Source organism: Falco cherrug, chromosome 3 (assembly GCF_023634085.1).
Source record: "Falco cherrug isolate bFalChe1 chromosome 3, bFalChe1.pri, whole genome shotgun sequence".
NCBI classification, from domain to species: domain Eukaryota; kingdom Metazoa; phylum Chordata; class Aves; order Falconiformes; family Falconidae; genus Falco; species Falco cherrug.
In genome coordinates this window covers 32,182,253-32,207,391 of record NC_073699.1, presented here as the reverse complement: position 1 = coordinate 32,207,391, position 25,139 = coordinate 32,182,253, and the positions used below count along the sequence as shown (strand labels likewise).

At 40.1% G+C, this 25,139-nt stretch overlaps 2 protein-coding genes across 5 annotated transcripts in view; one reads left to right on the top strand and one right to left on the bottom strand.

The window, feature by feature from the left end:
* Nucleotides 1-179: 179 nt before the first annotated feature.
* RBM12B (RNA binding motif protein 12B) lies at nt 180-6,793 on the bottom strand. Of its 3 annotated transcripts, XM_055703645.1 has the most exons (3): nt 6,654-6,793; nt 3,593-3,638; nt 180-2,893 (listed from the first exon to the last, which is right to left on the bottom strand). In XM_055703645.1, exon 3 carries the CDS (start codon nt 2,863-2,865, stop codon nt 766-768), a length of 2,100 nt encoding a protein of 699 aa, XP_055559620.1. In that variant the 5' UTR covers nt 2,866-2,893; nt 3,593-3,638; nt 6,654-6,793; the 3' UTR covers nt 180-765. The 3 variants fall into 3 exon arrangements, with proteins under 3 accessions (XP_055559620.1, XP_055559621.1, XP_005445454.1); XM_055703646.1 differs by lacking the exon at nt 3,593-3,638 and having other exon boundaries at nt 6,654-6,760; XM_005445397.4 differs by lacking the exon at nt 6,654-6,793 and having other exon boundaries at nt 3,593-6,647.
* Nucleotides 6,794-8,608: 1,815 nt separating this feature from the next.
* TMEM67 (transmembrane protein 67) overlaps nt 8,609-25,139 on the top strand; it is a 35,052-nt gene continuing 18,521 nt past the window's right edge. Inside the window, exons 1-12 of one of the 2 annotated variants that reach the window (XM_055705608.1) lie at nt 8,609-8,963; nt 10,946-11,034; nt 12,479-12,572; nt 14,062-14,161; nt 14,621-14,690; nt 14,781-14,855; nt 16,086-16,148; nt 18,564-18,718; nt 18,839-18,947; nt 20,546-20,632; nt 22,618-22,683; nt 24,651-24,807. In XM_055705608.1, the coding sequence (XP_055561583.1) occupies nt 8,762-8,963; nt 10,946-11,034; nt 12,479-12,572; nt 14,062-14,161; nt 14,621-14,690; nt 14,781-14,855; nt 16,086-16,148; nt 18,564-18,718; nt 18,839-18,947; nt 20,546-20,632; nt 22,618-22,683; nt 24,651-24,807 (1,267 nt within the window). In that variant the 5' untranslated portion in view covers nt 8,609-8,761. The remainder of the gene's footprint in view (nt 8,964-10,945; nt 11,035-12,478; nt 12,573-14,061; nt 14,162-14,620; nt 14,691-14,780; nt 14,856-16,085; nt 16,149-18,563; nt 18,719-18,838; nt 18,948-20,545; nt 20,633-22,617; nt 22,684-24,650; nt 24,808-25,139) is intronic. The other variant, XM_055705607.1, reaches the window with a different exon arrangement.

The following is a 25,139-nucleotide window of genomic DNA, read 5'->3' as shown; positions in this document are numbered from 1 at the left end:
TATCCAACTATTAATACAGACTTTATAGTCTTTGTAAACTACCTATTCACTGCTGTGTTGACTATCAGTTCACTCTTTCCAGAGAAAGCAGCCAGCATCATTCTCACCAAAACCCACATATGCTGAGCATAAGAGTTCAGATCATTAACTATAAAAGTTTTAAATATAAGACACACATGTAATGGCAATTTCTTTATTTAAAAAAACTTGCAAAGCAGCTAATGTGAACAGGAAACTCTTTTTTCTTCTTTTAATACGAATGCCTGCAAACACATGAAACTGAAGAAAACCTGAACAGTTTACACAAAAAAAAAAAAATTAAGCTAACTTCAGTAAGAAGTTTTATTTACTAATGCAGGTAGCACTGAAGTTCATCTATTTGAACTGTTTGTGTGGTCAATCAACCAGCACTTACATTTTTATTTGATGCAAAGTCATGAGACATGGAATTAAAGCAAACTAAAAAAAAACAAAACAAACAAAACCCAAAGCATTACAATTCCATGCCTTTATACCTTGATGTAAGACATTCAATGTCCTCCAGAATTTCTGGGCTCTTCTCTGCCACAAGAAGTAGGCACAATACAGTTCCCATACCTTAACCATACCACTATTTCAACCAAGAGCTAAACTCTGAACTAGGTATTATTTACAACCGTTGACGGAAACTGTTTCTTCTGCATCTTCCAGTAAATAAAACAGTGAAAAATAACTGTCAATACTGTCATATCTAGAATGCTTTATTCTAGAGCATCTTTGTCTCCTTTACAGCAAGCTCAACTTAACTTTCCGTGGACCAATTGGCCTATCATTCAGTTCATTAATAGCAGCCATAGCTTCCTCATAGTTTGTCATGGCAACAATGGCATCACCCGAAGGTAATCCTTGTTCGTTGTACTGTACAGAAACCGACTCTGGTATCACTCTGTAGCCATAGAAAAAATCCAGAATCTCATTAGGAGTAGCTTTAAAAGGTAAATTTTTCAATCGAATAGGAACAACGCGTTCAGAACCACCACTGAAATTTGGATCTGGCATAAATCTTCCTTCAGGAAAACTTCCCATTTTATTATTCCCAAACTCCATTCTGCCAAAAGGTTCATTGTCACCACCAAAATCCATGAGGGGTGGCGGACCTCTAAAATCCTTAGGAGGGCACATGAAGTCCTCAGGGGGGTGCCTAAATTCAGGAGGATGCCTAAAGTTCCCAGAGGGACCAAATGAATGTGTGGGTGGCCCTTGTGGTGGCCCAGATGGTGAACCAACTGGACGGGAAAGCTCACCTCTCTCATACGGATGTGAATGACCCTGCATTTCATTTGGTGCAGACAGTGGTACAGTTACACCAAACTTCTGCATCTGTTCTTCAGATATAAGTCTTATTAATACCTCTGTTCCCAGGAATCTTCGACGATTTAAATTTTCTGCTTTCATGGCTTGTTCTTCAGATTTAAACTTCACTAATGCTTCTCCCAACCCAACTCCTTTGTCATCATAGAGCAAGTAAATATCATCTTCATCAATATCAAATCTCGCAAAGAACTTCCGCACTTCAATTTTTGACACATCAAATGGAAAATTCCTTACATAAACACACATCTTAGGGCCAGAATGACCTTCCCGATAACTTCTTTCTGGTATGGCCTGTCCAGGATGATCTCTGTCCTGTGATCTTTTCCTCTCACAAGAATCAATTATTTTCAACATTGACTTTCTTGAAATTGGAAAAATGTAAACGGGACGATTGAGAAGAACCTTTCTATGACATTCCAAAGCAGCCTGATAATCTCTCTCACTCCTTAACATCACAAAGGCATCTCTAGTCCTCCTCTGATGCTTATCCGTTAGAAGCTTGATTTGTTTGCTGCATATATCCAGATCAGGAAAAAAAGCCCTCAAATCTCTCTTCTCCAGATTAGTAGATAGATTTCTTAGGTGTATGTAATATTCTTGGTTGGGAGATGAACGAGAACGTGTTCTTTGTCTCCTTGGTGACCTTGAATGAGAACGTTTCCTTGAATGCATGTAGCCTGAACTTCTTGGAGAATGGTCTTCACACAAAAAGTCATCGATTTCATTTGGCATGTCTACCCTCCCACCATATTCAATCCACCGTTCCTCTGTAGATGGGCTAATTTCTATAAACCTCTGACCCATGTATTGTCTATGACGTTTAAGTCCTTCTAAGGCATCACCAGGCGTAGCAAATTTTACCAAGCAATCACCATTGTTTAAACCATTGCGATGCTTTATCAGTATCACTCCATCCACGTGTATCCCAGCAAGGAAAGCACGTACTTCATCTTCTGTTGCAGAGTAAGGTATACCACGTAGAAATAAGTAAAGATCATCTGGGTTAAATGGATGAGAATCCTTTCTTGACTGATAGCTTGATTTAGGTATACCTATATCACCATGTCTTGTGCCATTGGTATGGAAACCAGCCTCCGGATGATTTGGTGGACAGTAACCAGGTTTACTTATTCCCTTTGGAAAAGCCGTGACTAAATGTGGAATATCTCCAACACCTGATGCACCAGAACCGTTAGTACCTGTTCTTCTAGAGCCAGACATAGTTTCTCGTCCCCCACGGTCAAATCGTTTCCGGCTCATTTCTATGGTATTCTGCATTTCTGCCTTGCTGCTGAGAAAGAGCTCTATGCGTGAGTCCTTGATAAACCCTCCTGAACAGCTCATGGCACGCCGTGCATCTTCATCTGTTGCAAATATAATAAAAGCCTCCCCAATCTCTCCTCCAATAATATGAACACCTCCATCAGGAATATTCAATCCCAAGAAGAAACGACGAATATCTGCAGGACCCGCAACAACAGGAAGCCCCTGTAAACGGATGACTACAGCCATGCTGAGCTCAACCCACAGCAAAAATCACCTGCAGACAAAAAGGTACACATGATAGCACGTCTTTAGTACTCAGCTATTACAGTATCTTAACACTTAAGAAGCTAGAGCCTTTTAATGAATGTCCTTGTCTCAATCAAGAGAGAAGGTATCAAAAAAACCCACAAGTTCACAAGAACAAGATTAAAACAAGATTCACTCAAAGTTCATTATTCAGAACAATTAGCTACTCCACCAGCACACGTGCACAAGTCTATCAATAGTCCCTTGTCCTAAGGGCAACAAAATCCACCTAAGTCACTCCTCACCATCCATGATACCTGAAGAACACCTAAAGTCTTCCAAGGCATAGTTACTGTATGCCAGAGATCTCTGCCTAGTCCTGAGGAACAAAAAAAATCCTGTTTACTTTTGAACAGGACACTTGTGACCGTAACACAGAAAATACTTGATGATAAAAGGAGACAGGAAATAGGCTAACTATGTCACTAGAAAATGAAGTTATTCACGAACAGTGATGACTTTAGTGCTTTGACAAGTTGCTCTACCCAGTGATCAGTTCTGTTCAATAACGTTGTCTCTTTCATGTAGTCAGAGTACTAACTGCAGCAGCCACATGCACTCAGGAAAGCTTGTCCTAGTTCCCAGCCACAAGTCTGTGAGGAAAAAAAGGCCATGTGTGATCTTGTCACAATACTCAGTGAGAAGTGTTAAGCTTTTGGCAGCTTACCTGTTTCTGTTTTGAAGACCTGATAAATTCTGTAAAATCAACTTAACTGTGGAAAGAAAATGAAACATAATTAATGGCTGATATCTGTACTTCACTTTACATACTGTACTACACTGCTGCAGCTCATCCATAGCAGCAGCTAGTATTAAAGCCAAGCATGTAATGAACCCATAATTTGGGATACTATGAAGAACTCCTTCCATGTTCCAAGATGCCATGCACTGCACCTTTGTGTTTCCATTTTAGAAGCAAACGATATTCAAAATTTGCCTTCTGGAAATGACGAAAACACGATGAGATTACTTGGTCATCAATTGTGCCACACTGAACTGTTGAAATGAAACAGACTGACAGTATATCGAGGGAAAAACTCCCAATTATTTTGAGTCCTTGAAAGATGCGTAAGTCCATCTCAAGATTACAGAATGCGTCCATTCTTCTGAAATCCACCTGCTTTCAAAGTCCACTAGAGTATGCTACTCACCAGTCCAGCACTGCACCTAACAAACTGCAAAGACGATCAAATGAAAGAGCAAAAATATCCAACAAGGAGAAACCTCAGGGAGCGCTTCAGTTTACAAAGCAAACCTCAGTATTTTCTCTAGATGGTTACTACCTTTCAAGCATAAGAACAAGAATCACTTTCATACGCTGACTTAAACATATCCTCATTTTCAACATTATCTAACAACACACAATACACAGCACAGTACTCTCAGAACAAAACACAGGCTTCTGTAGCAAATGACTACATCCCTGTTAAAAAAACAAGAGCCAAACGCTCCAATGACAAGTGACTGAGAACAGCCCTTGTGTACAAACCCCTTGCTCACTAACAAACATAAAGCACTAGATCCTGATGGCAAGTTTTCCATTTATAACAGTAACTATCACTCCACCTGACTTAGCAATACAAGAGCAAAGCCCAAATTCTGTTACTGACTGATTCTACGTCACTTCTACATCAGCACTCTGTAAACACAACAAACTGAAAACAACTGCCTATTTAGTAACTTAACTAAAGATCATCTGTTCTCTGTACTTCTGTGGCGGGACGACCCCAGCCAGCAGCCAAGCACCCACACAGCTGACTGTTCACTCCCTGTCCCCACAAGCAGGACAGGGAAGAAAATAGGAAGAACGAAGTCAAGAAAACTTGTGGGTCAAGATGAGACAGTTTAATCAGTGAAGCGAAAAAAGTGAAACAAAGGAAATCACTCATCATCTCCCACAGGGTGACTGATGTCCAGCCTGCCTCTGAATAACCACCTTGGAAGCCAATAAAAAATTACCCCCAAAACATAACAAAATGATCAAACAAAAACCTTCTTCTGGCTCTACCTCAGTTTTTGTTGCTGAGCATGATGTTACATGGCATGGAATATCCCTTTGGTCAGTTTGGGTCAGCTGTCCCGGCTGTGTCCCCTCCCAGCTTCTTGCCTACTCCCAGCATAATCACCAGGGTGGCAGAACAGGGAAAAAAAAAAAGAGAAAGCCTTGACACTGTGCAAGCGCTCTTCATCCATAGCCAAAAGACTGATGTGTTGTCAACACTCTTTTAGCCACAAATCCAAAACACAGAACCATACAGGCTGCTATGAAGAATGTTAACTCCATCCCAGCCAGACCCAGTACACTTTTTAATGCATCTTCTCAACTGATGTGACGACAATGCCAAAAAGCAAGAAGAATTCAAGGGCAGAACTTTCTTATAGGACATTCGTGTCTTGAAAATCAAATCCACTGCCCTGCTACTTCATGATGTATTTAATCTGCAGTATTTCTCAATTTCACAACTCTGCATTCTTATCCCAATTTTTAAACAGCATTCAGAACAGATTTCCTCAGTATCTCTTCGGTGACAAACAGCAAGTTCTCCACGATGTACCATGGACACAACACACAGCCTTCAGTGGTGAAAACTAGACACAGTGATTCCAGATCATATTGTGATATTTAAGAAGTCCACAAACAGAAACGCAAGTTCAAATAACAAGCTTTTACTGACTGTATTTTAAACAATCAAGCATTGGTTGAAAGTGTAGACAAGCCATCCAACGATTTAAAGTGAATGACCAAAAAAAGTGACTTTTAGGATTAAAGTGCCACACAAAACTTAAGATCAGTTCATTAACTGAGCAAGAACTTCAGAGAGCAAGGACTTAAGTAACAGATTGACAATTTCATGCCACCAATTAAAAAGCACAGAAGTTTTATATTTGAACTGAGTTAACTGGAAAACAGTACTACCACAGCCTCAGAAAACTGCAAATACCATTAACACTTCACTAAAAAAAAAAAAACCCAACTTGCAAACATTGTAGAAAGCTAAGCCTGAACTAGTGTTTTTACCACAACGTTTAGAGATTACAAAGTCTGCACGCAGTGAGCATGCAAACTAGAAAGAACACCCACAGAAATACCCCAACTATAAAACTAGACCACTGTGAGCATAACTGGTGATCAGAAGACGATTTCTCATTCTAGTCTTCAAAATAAGCTTTAAGAGTCAAAGGAAGTTGTTGCTAAGGTAGTTTCCACATCGCAGAAGGAAGGGGCGAGTGAGCTCCGCAGCAGGGCCCGCTAACACGCCCGGCTCGGGCACGGCGCCGCTTCCGAGCGCGGCGAGCTGGAGAACGCCAGGCAGCCGCCCCGCCGCCGCCACAGCCCACGGCGCCCCGAGCACCGACGGCGCGGCACAGGCCCGGAAGGGGCCAGCGGGCCAAGCCCAGGGCGGCGGGAAGGGGAACAGGGAGGGAGGGAGGGGAGCGGGCTGAGGGAAGGCCGCCACACGGCCCGGACCGCCAAAAGCCGCGTGTGATCCGACCCCGCGGCGGAGCCCGGCCTCCCCACGGCACCGGGACGGGGCTGCAGGGAGGCGCTGGGGAGAAGGGTGAGGGGCAGCCGGGCGGCATGAGGAGGCCGTGGCCCGGGGAACGGCCGCGCAGCGGTTCCGCGACGGCCGGGCTGCCGAGAACCGGCTCACGGCGCATACCCCGCGCCCCCGGCCACACGCAGCGCCCCGGAGAGCCGGGCATTCTCCCTCACGCCATCCACCCACCGGACACGCCACTAGGACAGGCTCCGCGCCGAGCCCCGCTCGCCGCCGTTCCCAGCACAGCACCACCAAGATGGCGTCCCCCGTCGCTTCCCCCCACAACACTCCGAGCAGCGGCTGAACTGCGCCTGCGCCGGCGCCTCCCCCTCGCCCCTACGGTGGAAGGCGCACGAGTCCTTCCGGCCCGCTCTCGGCACGCGGCGCGGCGCATGCTCGGAGCACACGGAACCTCCGGACGCCGCCGGGAGGCGGGGCGGGACCCCCCGCGTGCGCGCACGCGCGGTCTCTCGCCCGGCCCTTCTCAGTGCGCGTGCGCGGCCCGTTGGCGCGCGGTGGGCTCGGCGCCGGCGGGGGGGCGCGCGCCGGCAGTCTGCATGCGCTGTCGGGCCGGCCTCGGTCCGTGCGGTGGCCGTGTAAAAGCGAAGTGTGCGCAGGGGACGGTGTCGCTTAGATTACTGTTGATTGGGCGTGTTAAGCGTGGTTTGCAGTCCCTCGTTTCCGTTAGTCCTAGCGGCTGGCCGGCTGAAGAAGAGGGGCGGGAGGAAGGCAGGCCTGGTGCGGCCAGCGCTGACTGGCCTGAGCCGGTGGGTGCCTCAGGCGCCGAGGGGCTCTGCCCGAGAGTACGGAGATGCTGTGTAACCTAGCTCAGGGCCGGCTCGAGTCGGGGTTCTGGGAGGAAAGGCAGGCAGGCTGTGAAGGGGGGAAGAGGAGAGGTGTAGGGCCACATATGTGGGAGGACAGGGGCAGGCTACTTTGGTTGTGCAAGCAGGGTAGTTAGTTTATCCTGGTGTTTATCCCACTTGACTTTCCCTGTCTTTTACATATTCTCCCCTGTATTTCTAGACATATTCTATACCTGTCTGCTCCATTTTTGAGAGTCAAAAATCTGTATTATTTATGGTTGGCCTTTAATAACTTGTTCAACCTAGCAGCAGGAACCTGATGAGGAAAAAAGCATTTGGTGATAAGTATATAGGCGTCCAAGCAATGCTACTACAGAGAATTGCAATAGTTAGGCAATTGGTGTCAACAAAACGGGGAATAAAAACACCACCAATGTAGCATTAAGAAGCAGGCACTCCTTTATTGCAGCACTGGATGCTCAGGGGATCACTGCACCTAATGTGCATGCCATGTTTCACTCAAGCAGGATTATATGGTCCACGCATATGTTTGTGCATTATGTTTCTCATAAAAATCACACATATTCATTCAATAGGCCCCTTATAGGTGTTTTAGAGTCATCTAAGGGGTCTGAAACAATAGTCAACTCTATAGTTACAGCTGACCAAACACTGAACCTCAATTTACTTCCCTTATATGGCTGTCCATGTTTGTTTCATTAGTTACCTTTACAGCAGTCTCCTCAGCTACCCTACAGTCTCCTCAGCGACCGTAAGTTTTAGACGACTCTTTTTGTCCTTGATACGAAATTACACAGCTAAGGTCGGTTAGCAGTCTCTCCGTAGTGATCATACTGAAACAAGCGGCAATGCATAATATAGGAATATAGCTGCAGAACTAAAACAAACTATAATACATGGTAATGTTAGCACACAGGAAAGGGGCAGCGAGGAGTAACTAAAATCCAGGACATGAAGTGCCCTGCAAAGGTTTGGTAATGTTTGAGGGAATGTGAACAAGAGCATCCCGGCAGGTGAAAAAGGTAAAGGGAAGTGACTCTGGCTGTGCATCCATTCCGCTAGGCATTTTGTGTGCTTGCCCTGTTACCGCTTTCCTCTCAGGGCAAAATAACATGAACATATAAACTTGCGTTATACATTGTGTAACAGTTTTAGAGATCAGGGACCAGTAAGTGCAAACTAGACCGCTCTCTTGTCTCGATTGTTTGTTCCCACTGGTCTCGTCCAGCTCCATGTTCTAACACAAGCCGAACAAAGCCCTCCTCGCCGCACCTCTGTTTCCAGCTGCTCCATCCCTGCCGCTCCCCGGCCCCGCCCGCGTCCCCCTCCGTGGCCGACACTGCCAGCCCGCCCCGGCGCTGCTGCCCCCCGGCCACGAACGCTTTGCCTCCCGCGGCGGGCCCCTGCCGCTTGCCGTACGAGCGGCCGCGGGCCAAGGAGGGCGGCCGGGGGCAGCCCGCGGTAGCCATGGCGACTCCGGGGCGCCGGGGCGCCGCCGCGCTGCTGCTGCTGCCGGTGCTGGCGCTGGCCCTGGCGGTGCTGCCGCCGCCGGCCCGCGGCTTCTCCCTCCCGCTGCAGCGGCCCGCCGACTGCGGCGACTCCCACTACTTCGACGTCTCCCGCCTGGCCTGCGGGCCCTGCGGGGCCCACCAGCGACAGAGCGCCGGCGGTGAGCGACCCGGCCCTGCGGCGCGGGGGAGGCGGGCGGCCCGGGCGCGGGGCCGGCGGGCATCGCGCAGCTCCGCGATGGAACAGGCAGCGGGGGGGGCAGAGTCGGGGCTCGGGTGTTGGCGGTGGCGGTAGGACCCCTCCCGCGAAGCCTTCAGCGCCCACAGCACAGCCATGCCCGTGTCCGAGGCGCATCCCAGGGAACCCTCCGCTGACCTGATTTTATAATCTTTCATGCCTCGGGCGCTTGAGTAGCTATAAGTACTCACGTTTTCACCAGCAGAATTCTATAGGGCCCCGAATTTATGTTATCGAACACTGCAATAACTTGAAACTCCTTGTCAACGCATGGATGTCTGAGATGTCTAGTGCCCGAGCCCCTCGGCAGTGCCCGGACTCATCCAAGGCCCACGTGGGAGCTCCAAGCATACGCTATGCACTTCGACTGCACTAAATGAAAAATACAGATGGTTGTTTGCTTTCTTTGGGAGATACGGTGGTATGGTAGTGTCCATCTTTTATAAATACGCAGTCCACGAGAAGTGGGAGTCAAGTGCTGTCTTTACAGAAACAAATAGAAGACTAAGCCCCAACAGCACTGTCTCCAGAACCGGTCAGATGCAGTGATCCGGATGGCTGCGTTAACAGCTGCTGCGTAAAAGCTTGTTGCCTCTTCCACCACCATCGTGTTATCTTAAAAACAGCAACTCCATAGTTTACTTGCAGAAAAAATGCACCGTAGTAGTTTTCAGACTCCCTGATAATGTGGGTATCTAGATCCGTATCACCTTTTTAGGCTTGAATCCTCCTTTCTGTAACTCAAGGGCATCAAGGAGAGAGAAATTCCAGGGAGAGATTAAGGATTTTTTTTTTTTCCACAGCATATGACTGGAGTAGCATAGGTAGCTGCCACTCAGTCTGCTGTTTGCATCCTGTCCAAATTTCATTGCACAAGTCTGCCCATGCACTCCATGGCTAGGCTCATCACTATGGATTCTGCTTTCAAGTAACATGCCTAAAAATTTAGGTATCACCAGTGAATGTCACAACTCAAGTCTCTTCATTGATCTAATCCTATTGGGCTTTTTTTTCTATATAGATAAGTATGAATGGTTGATCATTTTGACAAATGTTATTTCTGTAAAACTGGTTTAATGAGGATGTACTCTAAGGTTATAAAACTTTCCAAATAATTTTACATTATTTTTACATGCACAGTTCAATAAGCTTAAATAATAATAAATACGATTTATTAGTGCATAGAATAAATTTTGGATTGTAGTATGTGTCTAAAAGTATGGAGAGAGGTCCCTGACAGTGAGACTGGAAACATTTCTGAAAAAGAAGTTGTTGAGCACTAGCAGATGTGTGCAGTGATGTGCCATGAAAGTAGTGTGTATTTTAATTTCATCCTAAATGTTAACTATCTTCTGTTACTCACTGAAAGCCATTCAGTATAAAGCTTGATCCTCATCCGCAATTTTAAAAGCTTTGAGTTTAAAATAGCTTTACAAACAACAGTTATATTTTGAAAAACTTTTGCATATAAACTTGTTTTATTTGTAGGGCTGACTTCATATTCATAAAAACTGTACTCAAACATAATGCTGGTGTTGTAGAGAGGATGGGCTAAGAATGGCACTGTGGGAAGATTTAGAGGGAGAGATTATTTCTGTTATTAGACCAACTGAGTCAGTTTAGTTTAAAAAAACCCAGAAAACCGCAAGCTCTGGATTCCTGTTCTGCCCCGGTGTATCAGTCAGCCTAGTAACATTTTCCTAAAACATTTTTGTACAAACTGTAACGTGAACATTTTTAAAAAAGCAAGGTGATTCTCATACACATCTCAGGTACTTTATTTGTCTGTCTAATAATCTATATTGATCTCTCGGGAACAATAGCAGTTGTTCTTGGTATTCTCTGAGGGGGAAAAAAAAGGTCAGTTTTATATAGATTGAAAGTGCATTTGTGTTTTTTCTTCAGGTACTTCATGTGTATGTCAGCCAGGATACAGGATGGTTTCTAGTAATGGAGGGTCCTCCCTTGTTTGTGAAAAATGCCCAGAAAGTATGGTAAGTATTGAAGTTTTCATACTTTGCCATAATAATAATGCTTTTTTAATTTTAAATTTCCACCTGAAGTTATTTTTCATTAATTTAGAATTATTTTACATAATAGTCTTTGCTTGAGAATTCTTAAAACCATGCTTATAGGTAGCAATTTTTATCTTTTTAGCAATGTTTATTACTCCTATTTTGCAGGCATTTTTTCATTACAAATTTGACCCCACAGACAAAATAAGAGTATTTAAAATGTTTAATTTCCTTCCACTGCTTTTCTTTTCTGCTTCATGTTATGTTATCCTTGCCAGGAGATCACTGTTTTATAGAATGCCAAAGATGCTTTTCAGCTCATAAGTATCTTATTTATTTATATAAATTCTATTATTGTAATATTTAGGCTATATCTTCATAGGCCCTGATAGTTTATCTTTTTACTTCAAAGTGAGCTGTTGCTATTGTATTAATTTAATTATATATATATTTGTAGTTTGGTCAGTTCTTTCTACCTTTCTTGACAAATAAAGCCATAATTTTGGGTCATATTCACAGCATTGAGTCAGAGGCACCAGGCTTACACAGCTTTTTCCCACTGTAGTAAATAGAGAAATAATTGTTCTCCAGCAAAAACTTTTCAGGGTAAAAACCTTCCTGAATACTTCTTTCTCTCCAGTAACTGTAGAAGACCTCTCAAGAGACCAGCTTAGTTGTGTAAAGTGTTCAATGGGTAATGGGTAATTAGGTGATTTCCCTCTTCTTTCCATCTTCTTGCTAGTTAGACAAAGACATTGACAAATATCCACTGCTGTTTTGGTCATTCTGCTATTTCTTTGTCTTTCCTGTAATGGTGGCATTTGCCTTTGATCCTATGGCAAGGCTTATGCAATATAAAGTTATGATAGCGGAGAAGGGAATAACACCAGTATCACCTGAGGATGAGCAGTTATCTTTGTTTTCCTCATTGGTTTTGATCTGTAGTGCAGCGATTTCATAGTATAAAATAAGTGTGGATGTGAACTCTTTGGGTATGTGCAAAATTCCATGCAGTTACATAAGCTGCTTCACTTAAAACTCCCTCATTTCCTTTACTTCTGTATATTTATATGCAAATGTCTATTTATGTATTGTTACATTTGTTGATATTTTTTTTCCAGTGTAGAACCTCTATATCTTTTTTTAAACCTTCCACTTTTAATCAACTCTAACCTTCACTAAAGGATGTTAGCTAATGGGTTCAGAAAAACTTAACACTCTTTTTTAGTTTATGTCTGCACAGGAGTTACTTTTGCCAGGTTGTTCAGCTCTTTTTCTTTTTCCTTTAAAAGTTTTATTAATGTTATCAGTGTTGTATCTGCACACATTTTCTTGTAAATAATATCTGGATCGGGCATTCTTCACAGATATTGGATGATGTCTATATTTTTGATAATTGTAATAGTTTTGCATTTTATTTTAGAGTGGAGTTACTCAAGATGGGTGGAATTGTATTATTTGCCCTAAAGGCCTAACTCCAGAAGGAAAGTGTAAATGCCTCAATAATGAAATATTAGGTAAGAAATACATGCACGTTACAAAGTATTAGTGCTTGGTTTAGATATTTGAGTTTATTAAGACATGATTTCCTCTTAAATAAGAAAGGAAATTTATGGTATGTTTACATACATAATGTAAAATTTCAACATACCTCTTGATCTTAAACCTCATTCCTGAAAGTAAATAGGGAAATATGTACCATTGTTCATTGCAATAAAAACTATTATGCAAACATTCAAAAGATCAGTACTGGTGTATCACTTCCTTTAAGCTCATTGGCCTGGGTGGAGGCATTAAAATTGGAATAAAACCAATGCCAGTAGCAACTAAGAAAAAACATTAAAATGTTTTGAAGTATATAGTATGTAATGTATTTCACAGTACAGGAATTACACATATATGAGTAGATGGAACAGAACAGCCTGAGCAAGCCAAGCCAACTAGTGTGGATTAGTACCAGTGGATTTCATGCTTCCCTGAGACACTTGTCTGTATCTGTGATTGCCTGTGACATGCTTCCCTGTATCTGTGCCTCTTACTTCATGCTCTCTAATAGTTGCAGGTGAATTTCAGTAGATACAGGAACTTAATTTTAATGTTAATTTTAGTGCCTGTTTTAACTATATTTTTGCCTATCTTGCATAGTAAAAAACTAAGAGCAAAGTATAATTTTCATCAAGGGCATAGAACAAAAAAGCTTTTGGGAGTCTGAGTTTTCATTATTTTCAAAGACACAGGATGGGAAACACTTCCCATGTGCCTGCTATTCTTTGAATAAGTATTAATAACATCCACTTGGTTACATTTCTGCCAGAGGATACTGCAGAATCACTGTTTTCCAGATAATAAATTTTAAAATTTCCTAGGAATCTGTAGAAGATTGAATACCAATCATCTCCCTTAAATGTTATGGGAGTTAAAAAGTACATTCCGATCCATTATGCTAAAATATTGAGAGCAAAGCTGATTCTGTAATTATACAAGAAGACAGAACACTGTAATTCTTTTGATTCTCTTTGTATCCTTTTTTTCATAAGGATATATAATTAGACTTGAAATCACTTGCCCAATAATTTAATTGCTGGAAGATGCAGTTTTGAAACTCTGAATTTGTGTCATTTGCATTAATCATTTCAGAGGAAAATGAAACTACTTTTTCCATTGATTTGTAAACTTGATGTTTTCAGTTTTAGCTTTACAGTGAAGCTGCGGTTTGAAATTTTGTTTAGAACAGATAACAAAGGAATAACAAAACTGGACATGAATTAATGCATTCCCATTAAAAATAAACTGCATTTGCATAGCTATAAACAATGCACGTATTCATATATGAATGTCCATTTATAGTGGATGTTATTTGCAATTTGTGCTCTTGATTTTCTTTAAAATAAAATATTTGCATTATTTTAGATCTGCAGAGACTTTATTTTTTCACGCTTTTGTTAACCTGTGTGACATACTGTGAATCATGCAATTTTATCACAGCTGCTTTTCTCTTCCACTTAGTGGAAAGAAGTATCGATGGCATTTTGCTTAATGAAGCATTATGCGTACATTGTAATGGAAGTGAGCAATCATTCTCTGCTTCAGATGGGTCAGGAAATAGGTGAGTATTCTTTGCCTTTGAGATGATAAATTTCAACCTGTCATGTTCTGTTTAAATGGAATATTCTTGAGGAACACTCTGTATCTTTGGGATGACAGTTTTAAAAGCAGTGAATTGGAAATCCTTAACCCCATACCAAACTGTGTTTTGTGTTCACTGAAGCCCTTCTATGATCAGCAGCTTGGTTTGGTTGGTTGGTTGGTTGGTTTGCTTTGGTTTGCTTTAGTGTGACTAAAAAGCAGGCTTTGGATTGGAAACAGAAACAGAATTCTTGTTTTGATAATTATTTCTTTTCTTCTTCACTGACAGTAAATAAAAATCAGTAATGTCTTTCGGATTTCAGTTTGGACTAGTGAGGATGCTAACTGTGTTATCAGGCATACTGTGTAATCAGTTTTCACTAAGTACTAAATCTCATACTTAACTACATTTTAAGTTCATCATGTTTGTGATCCATAGGTGTGTAAGATGTGAACAAACATTCATCAATGTAAGCAAGTATTGTGAGTGCAGCAGTCCAAACATTTTAGTAAGTATAATAATGCTTATTGTGTTGAAGCTCAGAAAAAGATGTTGACAAGTGTATAAATTTCCATTTTTAAATTTTTTTCTTTTTCAGACTGGGGGATTGTGTTTCAGTGCTACTGAAAGTTTACCCCCAAAGGGAGTTGCAACTGTTCGTTTTGCACAGCTAGTAAGTGTGTTCATTCTAAAACATTTTTAAGCAATCTCATTATTTACTTTCAGGAAGTCTTTTAAATTCCATTCCTGAAAAACAAAGGTGGTGGTTTGTCATCTGATCACAGTGATTGCAAGGTAATTTGCATCAAGATAGAGTGTAAACAGGTAGACCGGGCAAGCATTGTGCTAATGGGATATGTTTAAGAAAGTTCATGCCCTCTTGGGAACTGAAAAACAGTTGAAACATTAACTTAGTATCAAAACAAGTAACTTGTGGTCTATTGTATTAATTGTATGTATTCAAAACCACACTCTTGTATCACAAAAACATGCTGAAGAATTCATGCGGACCTCTGGGCTCTTTTTTTCTTTTTTTTTAATATGTAAACTTGTTCATATAAAATATTTGAAAGAAGGTAGGAGGATTGAAAGGACTTTTTTGGTTGTCAGACAGTTACAGCTGATAGAAGAAAATGGACATCTATAAAATTTGAGGTTGTGTATGAAATTGCTGAACTCTTTGAATTGGTTAATTAATTAAAATATGTTCTATTTAGAAGAATGAAGGTGTTTTCATTGTTTTATCAATTGAACTTTTATTAGTTCTGAAATCTGTTGTAAGTTAGGACCGTTTTCCAAGTAGTTCCAAGTTCAGGAAATGCTATGTGGCTAATAAACGTAGTTTGTTTTTAAATGAATTAATGTTGAAGGCTACTGCTTGAAAGAAAGTCTTCACTTTTCCTGATAGCATATATTGGTCTTGCTTTCTGAAAATGCCATCTTCTAAATAACATTTTATTGAAAACATGTCTTTTCAGTTGCTTACAGTATGTACGCAAGCTATGTTTAGTTCAAATACAGGTAGTTATAAAAAGCAGGTTGTGAAATAATTCATTTGGCAAATTTGGTCCTGAGTTAAATTTACCACCAAGTAAACACCTTACCCTTGAAATCACTAGTATTTCAGTTCTGCAGTAAAGAAAACTCCTTTGTTACAGAATCCATATTCAAAACTTAAGTACTTCTGCTCTTGTTCTATGTATTTTTTCTGACCTGTTGAAGTGAAAGAAATAACTGCATTGTGGTTGTGCTTCGAACTGAGCTGGTTTGATTGAGACATTTACAAAGGATAGAAAGCTCTTAGAATAAATAAGTAGCATCTTTTAGCTTTCATAGTTTTCCAGACTGTTATGTTATGGACAAATTGTTCTGAACAGACAGTGAAGCAGTTCCTTATTTACAGGGTATAACACTGACATCAGCGTGGTTCCTGAAAAACTTGCAGTCCTCAGCCTCTGCCTGTTGGGTGAGTTTCATTAATGTTTGCAGTTTGCTTTTTAATACAGAAGTGAAACGCTGTATAAAAGCATGGCACTTTAATTTTTGGAAGTTAGCTTGCTTATTTTTAAAGAATCTTATTTTGAGATGACAGTAGATAAGAAAGAAATGCATATACAGAATGTTTAGAAAGAGTGTTAAGCACTAGTTAATGTTAATGCAAGCCTCCAGGGTTGGAATCTTCACAAGGTGAATGGTGTTAAGGAAAAAATCCTGCAAGTCAGTACATATGTGAACTGTTATTATGTATATCCAGTAAGGAATCACTCAGAAATTTAACTTCTTACATATTCAGTATTGATTGGCAACTGATCTTTAGCTCTTACTTGGCTTTCAGTAACTCATTTTGTTTTGTGATGAAGAAGGAAAACCATAGAGCCATCCTCTTTAGCTTTCCTTTACTTTATGTATGCAAAAACTATTTACCATTATGTTGCTCTGAGTGGCAGTAACCATGGGCGGAAGAGTGGTTGCAGCAACAGAATCATGCACACTTCTGAAGAGGATATGCCTCTGCTGCCTCCTTACCAACTCTGTTATCCCACATCCTCATTTCTCTTCCATATTCCTCTCCTCAAAATCAGTTTTTAGATTCTCAGGCCCTAATTTTTATCCCAGTCTGTCATGACCCAAAGGGTTACCTGGCCTGCAGATGTATGAAGACCACAACAGTGGATTTGCTGAATTCCATAATACACAAGCACACAGTGTCTTTATTTCCTATCTTTTGTTATTACAGATTAGTACAAATTACTCCGAGTAAAATGAGTCTACGTACAGTTAATAAAGCACATATATATGTATTCCAATGGTAGCAGCAATCAATAGTAGCAGCAAGCATATATTTAAATATTACAAGTTACTACAGGATTATCACTAGTAAAGCAGTGAATATACTTATGATCAGTTACTGTATGCATGCCTATGTGTATATATTATTCAAAATAGTACCAGTACAGTACTCACCAAACTGCTCCCAGGAGTGGGGCCTCAAAACTGATGACAGATGAAGTCTCGCTTCAAAGATGATCAATGTCACAGAGCCTGGAGTCAGCAAGGCATCCCCAGGGACAGTCTGGTAACCTGCCTAGGAGAGCTCATAGAAAAGTTTGTGCAGGGGTTTATTTCTGTGTGTGTGTGTTGCGGGGGTGGGGGGGCAGGGAGGGACAGGACACAGACTCACTCTCCGTTTGGGGTAAAAAGTAAATCATTTTTATGTCACAGAGACATAAGGCAGTGTAGGAAAGCACCACCTGGAGCAGCCAATAGATGATATTTTATATTCTTCCAGAACAGTTTTTATTTTTCCAGACTGTTTTTCTGCTCTTTCAGCTGGAACAGCCAATAGCAGCTGCCAATTCCTACTTTCTGAGAATGTTTTCCTTCTTTTCCAGACTATTTTTCACCTTTCCAGATGATAAGTTGCTGTTATAGTTCCTTGGTTTTGTGCTTATTGATGGTATCTCAGGCTGTCCCTGGTCTTTAGGCACCCAGCTGCACTTCTCAGGGATGTTTCTGACTCCCAGCCCTGGTTCCCACACTGGCAGTTCCCAGGCTGTCAGGCATTCTTTCTATCAGTATTTCAGCAGACTTCTGTTCCGTGTTTTCACAGATCACCTTTGTGGCTGCTCCCATCACCATCTCATAAAATACAGCCCTGAGATGTATTCTTCTACTTATCCCATTCTTTTTTACAAACTGAGACTCTCCTCATCACTTATATCAGTTTATCCCGTTTGTCTGCCTCAGCATGCTCAGCTCTTCAGAGGTGCTGCCTGAATGCAATGTGCGACACCAGTCTGACTCACACAAAGGCAATACGTTGTGGCAGTTAATGCTGGTACAGTGATCGCCGCACACAGATGCCAGGCATCATTTCTGCCTATCACATGGAAGTGATTTCTTTGCCAAAATTGAGCAGTGGTATAAATACAACATAGTTTAGGAACAGCAGAATAGAAAAAAAGTACTAAAACTGAAAAGAAGATATTTACGATACAGGCAACTACAGTTGTCGGTCTTGGGTCTTTGGTGGAGTCATCTTTGTCATAAGGCCTGAATGGTGTTAAACATTTTGATTCTTACTTAGTTTTCTAAATGCAGATTTTGACATTTCTGTCACGTCATACCATCTAGCTGATGCAACTAAAATAGATTGAAAAAGTGAGCACGTTGATTTCATGCTGCCATCTGCAGACCTATAAAAACATGAAACCTGAATAGCTGGAAGAAAATATTAGAAGTTGACAATGCAAAATTACTTTCAAGTAAAAATGAGGGTTTAGGAGTGGCATATTAAAAGATGACATTAATTTTATGACTGCCTCACCAAAAGGAGGGGTAAATAAATCCTTCTCTGTGTTCTTGTATTTCTCCACTGCAGTTGTACTCTAATCTAACAGCGTGCCAAGCTCTTGGAAATATGTGTGTGATGAATATGAATTCATTGAGTTCTTCAATTACTGATGCCTGTGGTTTATTTCAATATATTTATGTCAATACAGCAAGGCTAGGCACTGCTCATTCAATAGCCTTCTGGTAAGTTGCCTTTTCCATAAGTTCCAATCTTTAATAGTGTTGTATGGAAATTATTATTCTAAATGTTCTTTGATGAAAAACATTATGTTTCTTTAGAGAAAACATTGTAATTCTTTTCAGGAGGCATAATCTTCCATGGCTATATTATGGTGATCAACCAGGATTAGCATCCCAAGTGCTTGAGACAAATAATTTCCCTACAATCTTCAGTTTTAAAGGAACAGATAAGGTAGGTGTTGGGTAGTAGGCGTGGGGAAGCAGACATTAGAAAGAGGTAAAAATCACATAAAGAGGTTTAGATTTATTACAGGTGTGGCTCTACTAAAGATAATTTTTAGGCAGTTAGCGTAACAAAATTCAGTGTGAGATCTTACGGAAGAGGAAGGAAATATTTATATAAAATATCTCTAGGTAAGATGATTTTACTGACTTAAACTCACTCACATATTTGCTTTGCTCATGCTGTCATACCCACGTTCTCGTAAGGCCAAGATGTGCTTGCTTGAGTGGCCTGACCAGGATCTATTGTGTGTGACACAAGGAACAAGGGATGCCAACTACTGAGTCCTCATTGTGTCCCCAGAGGTTCTTCTGGGCTGGCAGTGATGAACTAGGAATTAGACAAATCTTTTATACCCCTTAGGAGTTAATAGTTGTTTTGGCATTGTCCTTTGCTTCAGAGTCTTGTTTACTTCAGTCTCCATAAATCTGAGGCTAAAGTTGGTCTTTTTCCCTTATTTTAAATACATACATGCTTTTGTCAGTTTTCCTGGTGAGCTAATTGGAAAAACAGGGGTATATGTGACATGCTGTAATTTTGCTGCCATTCTCCTGGTGCCAAAGTGGAGGGTCTTTTGCTGACAAGTTGTCTGTTCTGGTTTTATCACAACCCATTTCTCACCTTTATTGCTGGGAACAGTGTTCTTCATTACTGCTATGTGGTGTTTAACCCTTAACCCTTTCTTTGTGTTGCTTCTGATGCTTACTTTTGGTCCCTACTTCATTTATACCACCCATAATATTTCTGTTACAAATCTCTACAAGCTGAGTTGTATCAGAGATGGATTCAGTCTGTTGCTCCAGCCTTTTCCTACAGTGAAGGGGGCGGGGGGGGGAAGAGGTGAGGAAAACCAGTGATTTTAATGTTAACAAAGCCAGATACTCGTCTCTGGGAGGCATGGACTACTTCAGTAGCTTGTTAACTGGTGGAATCAAACAGTAAAGTGTTTTCTTTTGCAGATTCATTGTAAAATTAGAATAACTGAAATAGTTAATTCAAGTTCAGCTGATCACAGAAAGTTAAGCAGTGGTAGTGATAACCTGTTTGTCAGTTACACTGCCAAATTTGTCTTAAGATTTCTTATTGACTGAAAATAAAATAATAGGTTTTATCAACTGTATTCTGAAAGCTTGTGTTTAAAATTAAACAATGTTGCAATGAAGCAGTTGTTTCAACAACTGAAATATCCATTAGTCTTCCTAACACTGAAGGTCCTGGAAGCCCTCAAGATCCCAACCTTGTATACATTAGAAATCTGCATAGGTTTCTGATTAGTTTAGGGCATGTCTACCTGTGTAGAAGTTCCTTTGGAACTTTTTTCCACATAACCAGTGAAGCTGTAGAAGAATGGTGAAGTATGTTTGTGTTGCTTTTTTTAAAAAAAGTAAACTACCAAAACCAAGATGAAAAACGTAAAGTCAGAGGGGGGAAAAATGAAGCATTATGCTGAAAGTTTTAGGGAAGCATCAAAAGAAGAGACAGCAGTCCCTAACGTGTATGTCTACTTTATGGCAGTTCATTGTTTCTTTACCTTTTTTCATCATCAGGATGTAAAGCTGCAATTTATTGCGGCCTCATTTGATGCAGCAGGAAACTTTCTTAAATGGCAAAGTTTGGAAGGAGGCATCTTACAGGTATGGTTGATTTTAATTATCTTTTGTTGATACCATAATGTTCTGATTGCCTTTAGCCAAATTAAGACCAGAGCCAAGAGTTTGGTTACTATATTAGTGACAGTTCATAACTAACAAGCTAGATTAAGGAAAATAGTCCTTGATTCTTGCTCATGATGATGTCTACAAAATCAGGAGTATAAATTCAGCGATATTGCCTTCATCCATTGGACCAATATAAAATTGGAATATTGGAAAACTCTGAAAAACAGCACTAGTCATTTAGAACCAACCGTCTCTTTCTTCCATTTGCCATGCAGTTACCCATGTACATAATTCATTATTAGCCCTGTTGTTGAGCAAAGTGTGTTCTTTAGCTCTCAGTACACATATGTTTATAGATACTCTATGAGTATGTCCCTATTAGATGCTGTCACTTGTTTTCACACATTGTGGGGATGCCAAGCAAATCAGTGGTTATTTCACTGTCAAGAAAAGTAGGAAAACTGATCTACCACCCCATTTTCTTTCAGTTCTCTTGGGATTTTTTGTTTGCGTATTTCTTTTGGTTTTAAATATAAAATGTACAGTTTGGCCAGCACCTATCTTTCATAACGGAAAGTTATAAAACTTGCTGGGAGACTTTACATAGAGATAGGGAACACTGGCTATAAGATTGACAGTACCCTTGGACACTCCACCCTCAGATTTCAGTGGCACACATACGTTGTACTTTAGCAGTATCATGCTGTATAGATAGGGTGTGGAAAACTCAAGTAAGCAGCAAGTAGAAAGTGCAGTAGTCATTAGCTTAACAGCAGAAATTGGCAGCTATGAAACATGTTACAGAATAGAATTTGTTTAGCAGTCCAGTGGTGATCTAGGCAGTCTCAGTAATGCCTTCAGCAGGCAACAATAGGAACATTAGCAAGAACAATTGGGAATTGTCTGTCCCCTTTTCTAGGCTCTTCATGTCACTTCAAATGCTCCAGTATCTACAGAAGATGAGCCAACATTCAGGATTTAGAGAATGACTGCTTCTTCTTTTTTTTTTTTTTTTTTTTTTTTGGTCTCAGAATGAAATGTCTGTCACCTGCCCCTCAAATTTTAAGGAAAACTAGTGTCTCAGAAAACAGGTTACTAAGCCAATTACTGTGCATAGAAAATTATATATTCTGAGACAGATTTTAAAGTTTATTGGGACACTTTAATTTCCTAAATGCAGAGCTTTTAGTAGCTATAAAAATCAATGGGAAATGAATAGCTTTTCCATTCAAAGCCTCTCTTAATGTAATAGGTTGTGCATGATGATGAGACATCATGGTGCTAAAGCAGTCTCAGTGCATAATTGTAGTAATTTCAGTTGCACACTAATAGAATTGTGTTTCATGTAAATTTAGACTTGATTTTAATTTTGGGAAAATCGCAATGCCCTCCACTAATTACCATGCTCATTTAGTTAGAATTCGACAATTTTTTCTGGGTTTTGCTTAGAATAACTTGTTCTTTGCAGAAAATATAAAAGTTACATTGAAAAAGGAAAAAAATATCTGTTACTTGTCATGATAACTTTGATTCTCTGAGAATACTAGCTTAAGAGAAAGGGAGCAATATAAATGTGGAGTTCTTTCCTCATGGGATTCTTTGATTTAGCAGAACCCACTAATAAAGCTTGAAGCAGCACAGTGCATTGAACATTCAGTCCCCCAAAAGATCATTCTTGCCTGGTTGGATGGTGCTGTCCATGAATTTCAACACCAGTGATGGAACTGAAAAATACTATGCAAATATGAATAAGCTAAACCAGTTTTTTAAGAACACTGATACTAGTACAATAAATAAGCAAATTTAATCTTCAAGATCAGTCCCACTTTTCTTAAAAAATAGAAGAAAATATCTTTAGTGAGAACTGTGAATACATAAACTGCTTTGCATACCTGTAAATATCTTTCATGTGAGAAAATGATACCTTTGAATTAACCTAATTATAATTATGTTTTGTTCAGCTTTGTCCTGATACCCAAACTAAGTTGAATGCAGCTTACACATTTGGAACAACTTACCAACAAAGTGTAAGTAAGAGATAAAATGCTATTCTGAATTTTGAATTAAGTTGCTTTATACATCATCAGCAATTCAGTGCATATTGAAGGACCTCTGGAGTTCAGCTATTAGCTGCAACATGGACTTCTTTATTGTGAAATTGTTGCTTATTTTAATTTTTTTATTATTTAGTGAAATAAAAATTGGAGTTTTTAGAATAATTTAACTGTTCAGCACAAAACTTGTTTACTACATAGGACTAACAAAATAAATTGAACTGGCAATTGTATTAGTGAGGTTGCTGCCTTATCAGTGGACAAACACAATGCCTGAATTCTGACAGTCACGTGCTTTGCATCGTAACTTCTAGTTTTCCTGCCTTCATCTTTGGCCAGGTTTCATATGGAAAGAAGGCATACGCAATAATGCCATGCCAGTATGTTCTCCCCCTTACTTCTTTAATATATGCCCTGATTTCAGTGAATTCAATAAAGAAATTGAAGGCAAGTTTTAACCAAGCAGATGACTCATCAGAGAAAAGCTTCTTTAGCTGTCTTAACTACAGAAAAAAATATTGGAGTTTTCACACTTTACTAAGTGCCAGGAAAGGGAGAGGAGTAGAGCACTTGCACTTGTGTATACTTAGATGGTTCTGCCAGTATGGTCACTTATGTGTTAAATGGGAAGGTGGTGGTCTTTGGCAGAGGGGTAGAGAAATAACGTGTTTATTTTTATAAAGCTCCATATGTGTGTGCAGCATCTACTACCTATATATCTATAATTATTATTTATTAACTTATTTACATGCAAAATCACTTCCTACATTATGTGTTGCAGAGTAAAAATATATAGGCTGGTTGCTATTTGGGTGGTGTAAAGTTTGTTGTTTAATATTGTTTAATCCATATTTCAGTATTTCAGACAGAATGGAAACTTATTTTCTATTTAGGATCATTGAACTAGTGAAGTATGGTTAGTCTTTTTTGTGCTTTTTAAAATCTTATGTATTTGATATATTGAGTCTGTAGAGCCTGTTAAGTATTAACAGCTGTTAATATGACTGGGTTTAAATACAAATACTAAGAAATATTGACTTACTGAGTGTTTTTTAATGTAATTATTTTCATTGATTGTATGAATCACTTTTATTTTCCTATAGCTTTGGATAAAACACAGTTGATGTGTTATACGAGTATGTAGAGGCTGCATGGTTGTTCACATACGCATGTGGAACTACCTACTTACACATATGATTTCTTCACGCAATCTCAAAATGGTTGAGGTTGGCAGGGATGTCTGCAGGTCATCTTGTCCAACACCCTGCTCAGGCAGGGCCACCTAAAGCATGTTGCCCAGGCTTTTGAATATCTCCAAGGAGCAAGACTCCACAACATCTCTGGGCAGCCTGTGCCTGTGCTTGGTCACCCTCAGAGTAACAGTGTTTCCTGATGTTCAGAGGGCACCTCCCATATTTCAGTTTGTGCCCATTACCCTGGTCCTGTCAGCGGGTACCACTGGAAAAAGCCTGGCTCTGTCTTGTACATCCTCCCTTCAGGTACTTGTACACATTGATAAGATCCCTGCCCCAAGCCTTCTCACCTCCAGGCAAAACGGTCCTAACTCTCTCAGCCTTTTCTCAAAAGAGAGATGCTTCAGTCCCTTCATCACCTCAGTGGCCTGCGCTGGACTATAGAAAGTAACTGTTTCTGTCTTGTACTGGTGAGCCCAGAATCAAACACAGCACTCCGTAGATCTATTGAAAACTGTTAGCAGAGCTTCATTCTCCACATTAGTCATTCTTGTCAATTGCAGTTTCTAAGAGGTTTGTATAAAATCATTAGTACTTTGTAATTGCTTGCAAATTGCTGGAATGCCATGTCTTTTGTGAAAAAGTGGGACAGATTTCACAATAATTTTGAAGGGGAAGGATCCAGAGCTTGATAAAATCATTACATGGCTAAAGTGATCTTTGTATTTTAACATTTTTTTCTTGTAGTGCAAAATTTCGGTTTCCAAGATTTTATTGGATTTTGCTAATCCAATATTTTATGACTTATTCCTTGAATATAATGATGACAATGGACAACAATATCTTTGGGCCGTGCCAGTTTTAAATTTGAATCTCCAATACAGTGAAATGTTTGTTAATCAAGGTAAGACTGTCATAGCAACATTTCTGTGAATTTAAATAATGTGAATAACTTCAAATAGAAAGAATTTGTGTTAATTACTGAGTTGTTTTTAAAGATGCCACAACACATTATAACTTCTTGCTATTTTAAGAATTTAGTATGTTGTGGGCAAATTCTAATAGTGCTAAGTGCAAGCTTTGGTTGCATATACCGGCCCAATCAATAATATGCACAAATAAAGTAATCTAATTTCATTATGTATTTGTTTAAGTTGAAAATAAATACTTTTACATCCTAAATACAGTTATATGTATTATGCAATTATATATGTAATTTCTAGTAGATTTCATTCT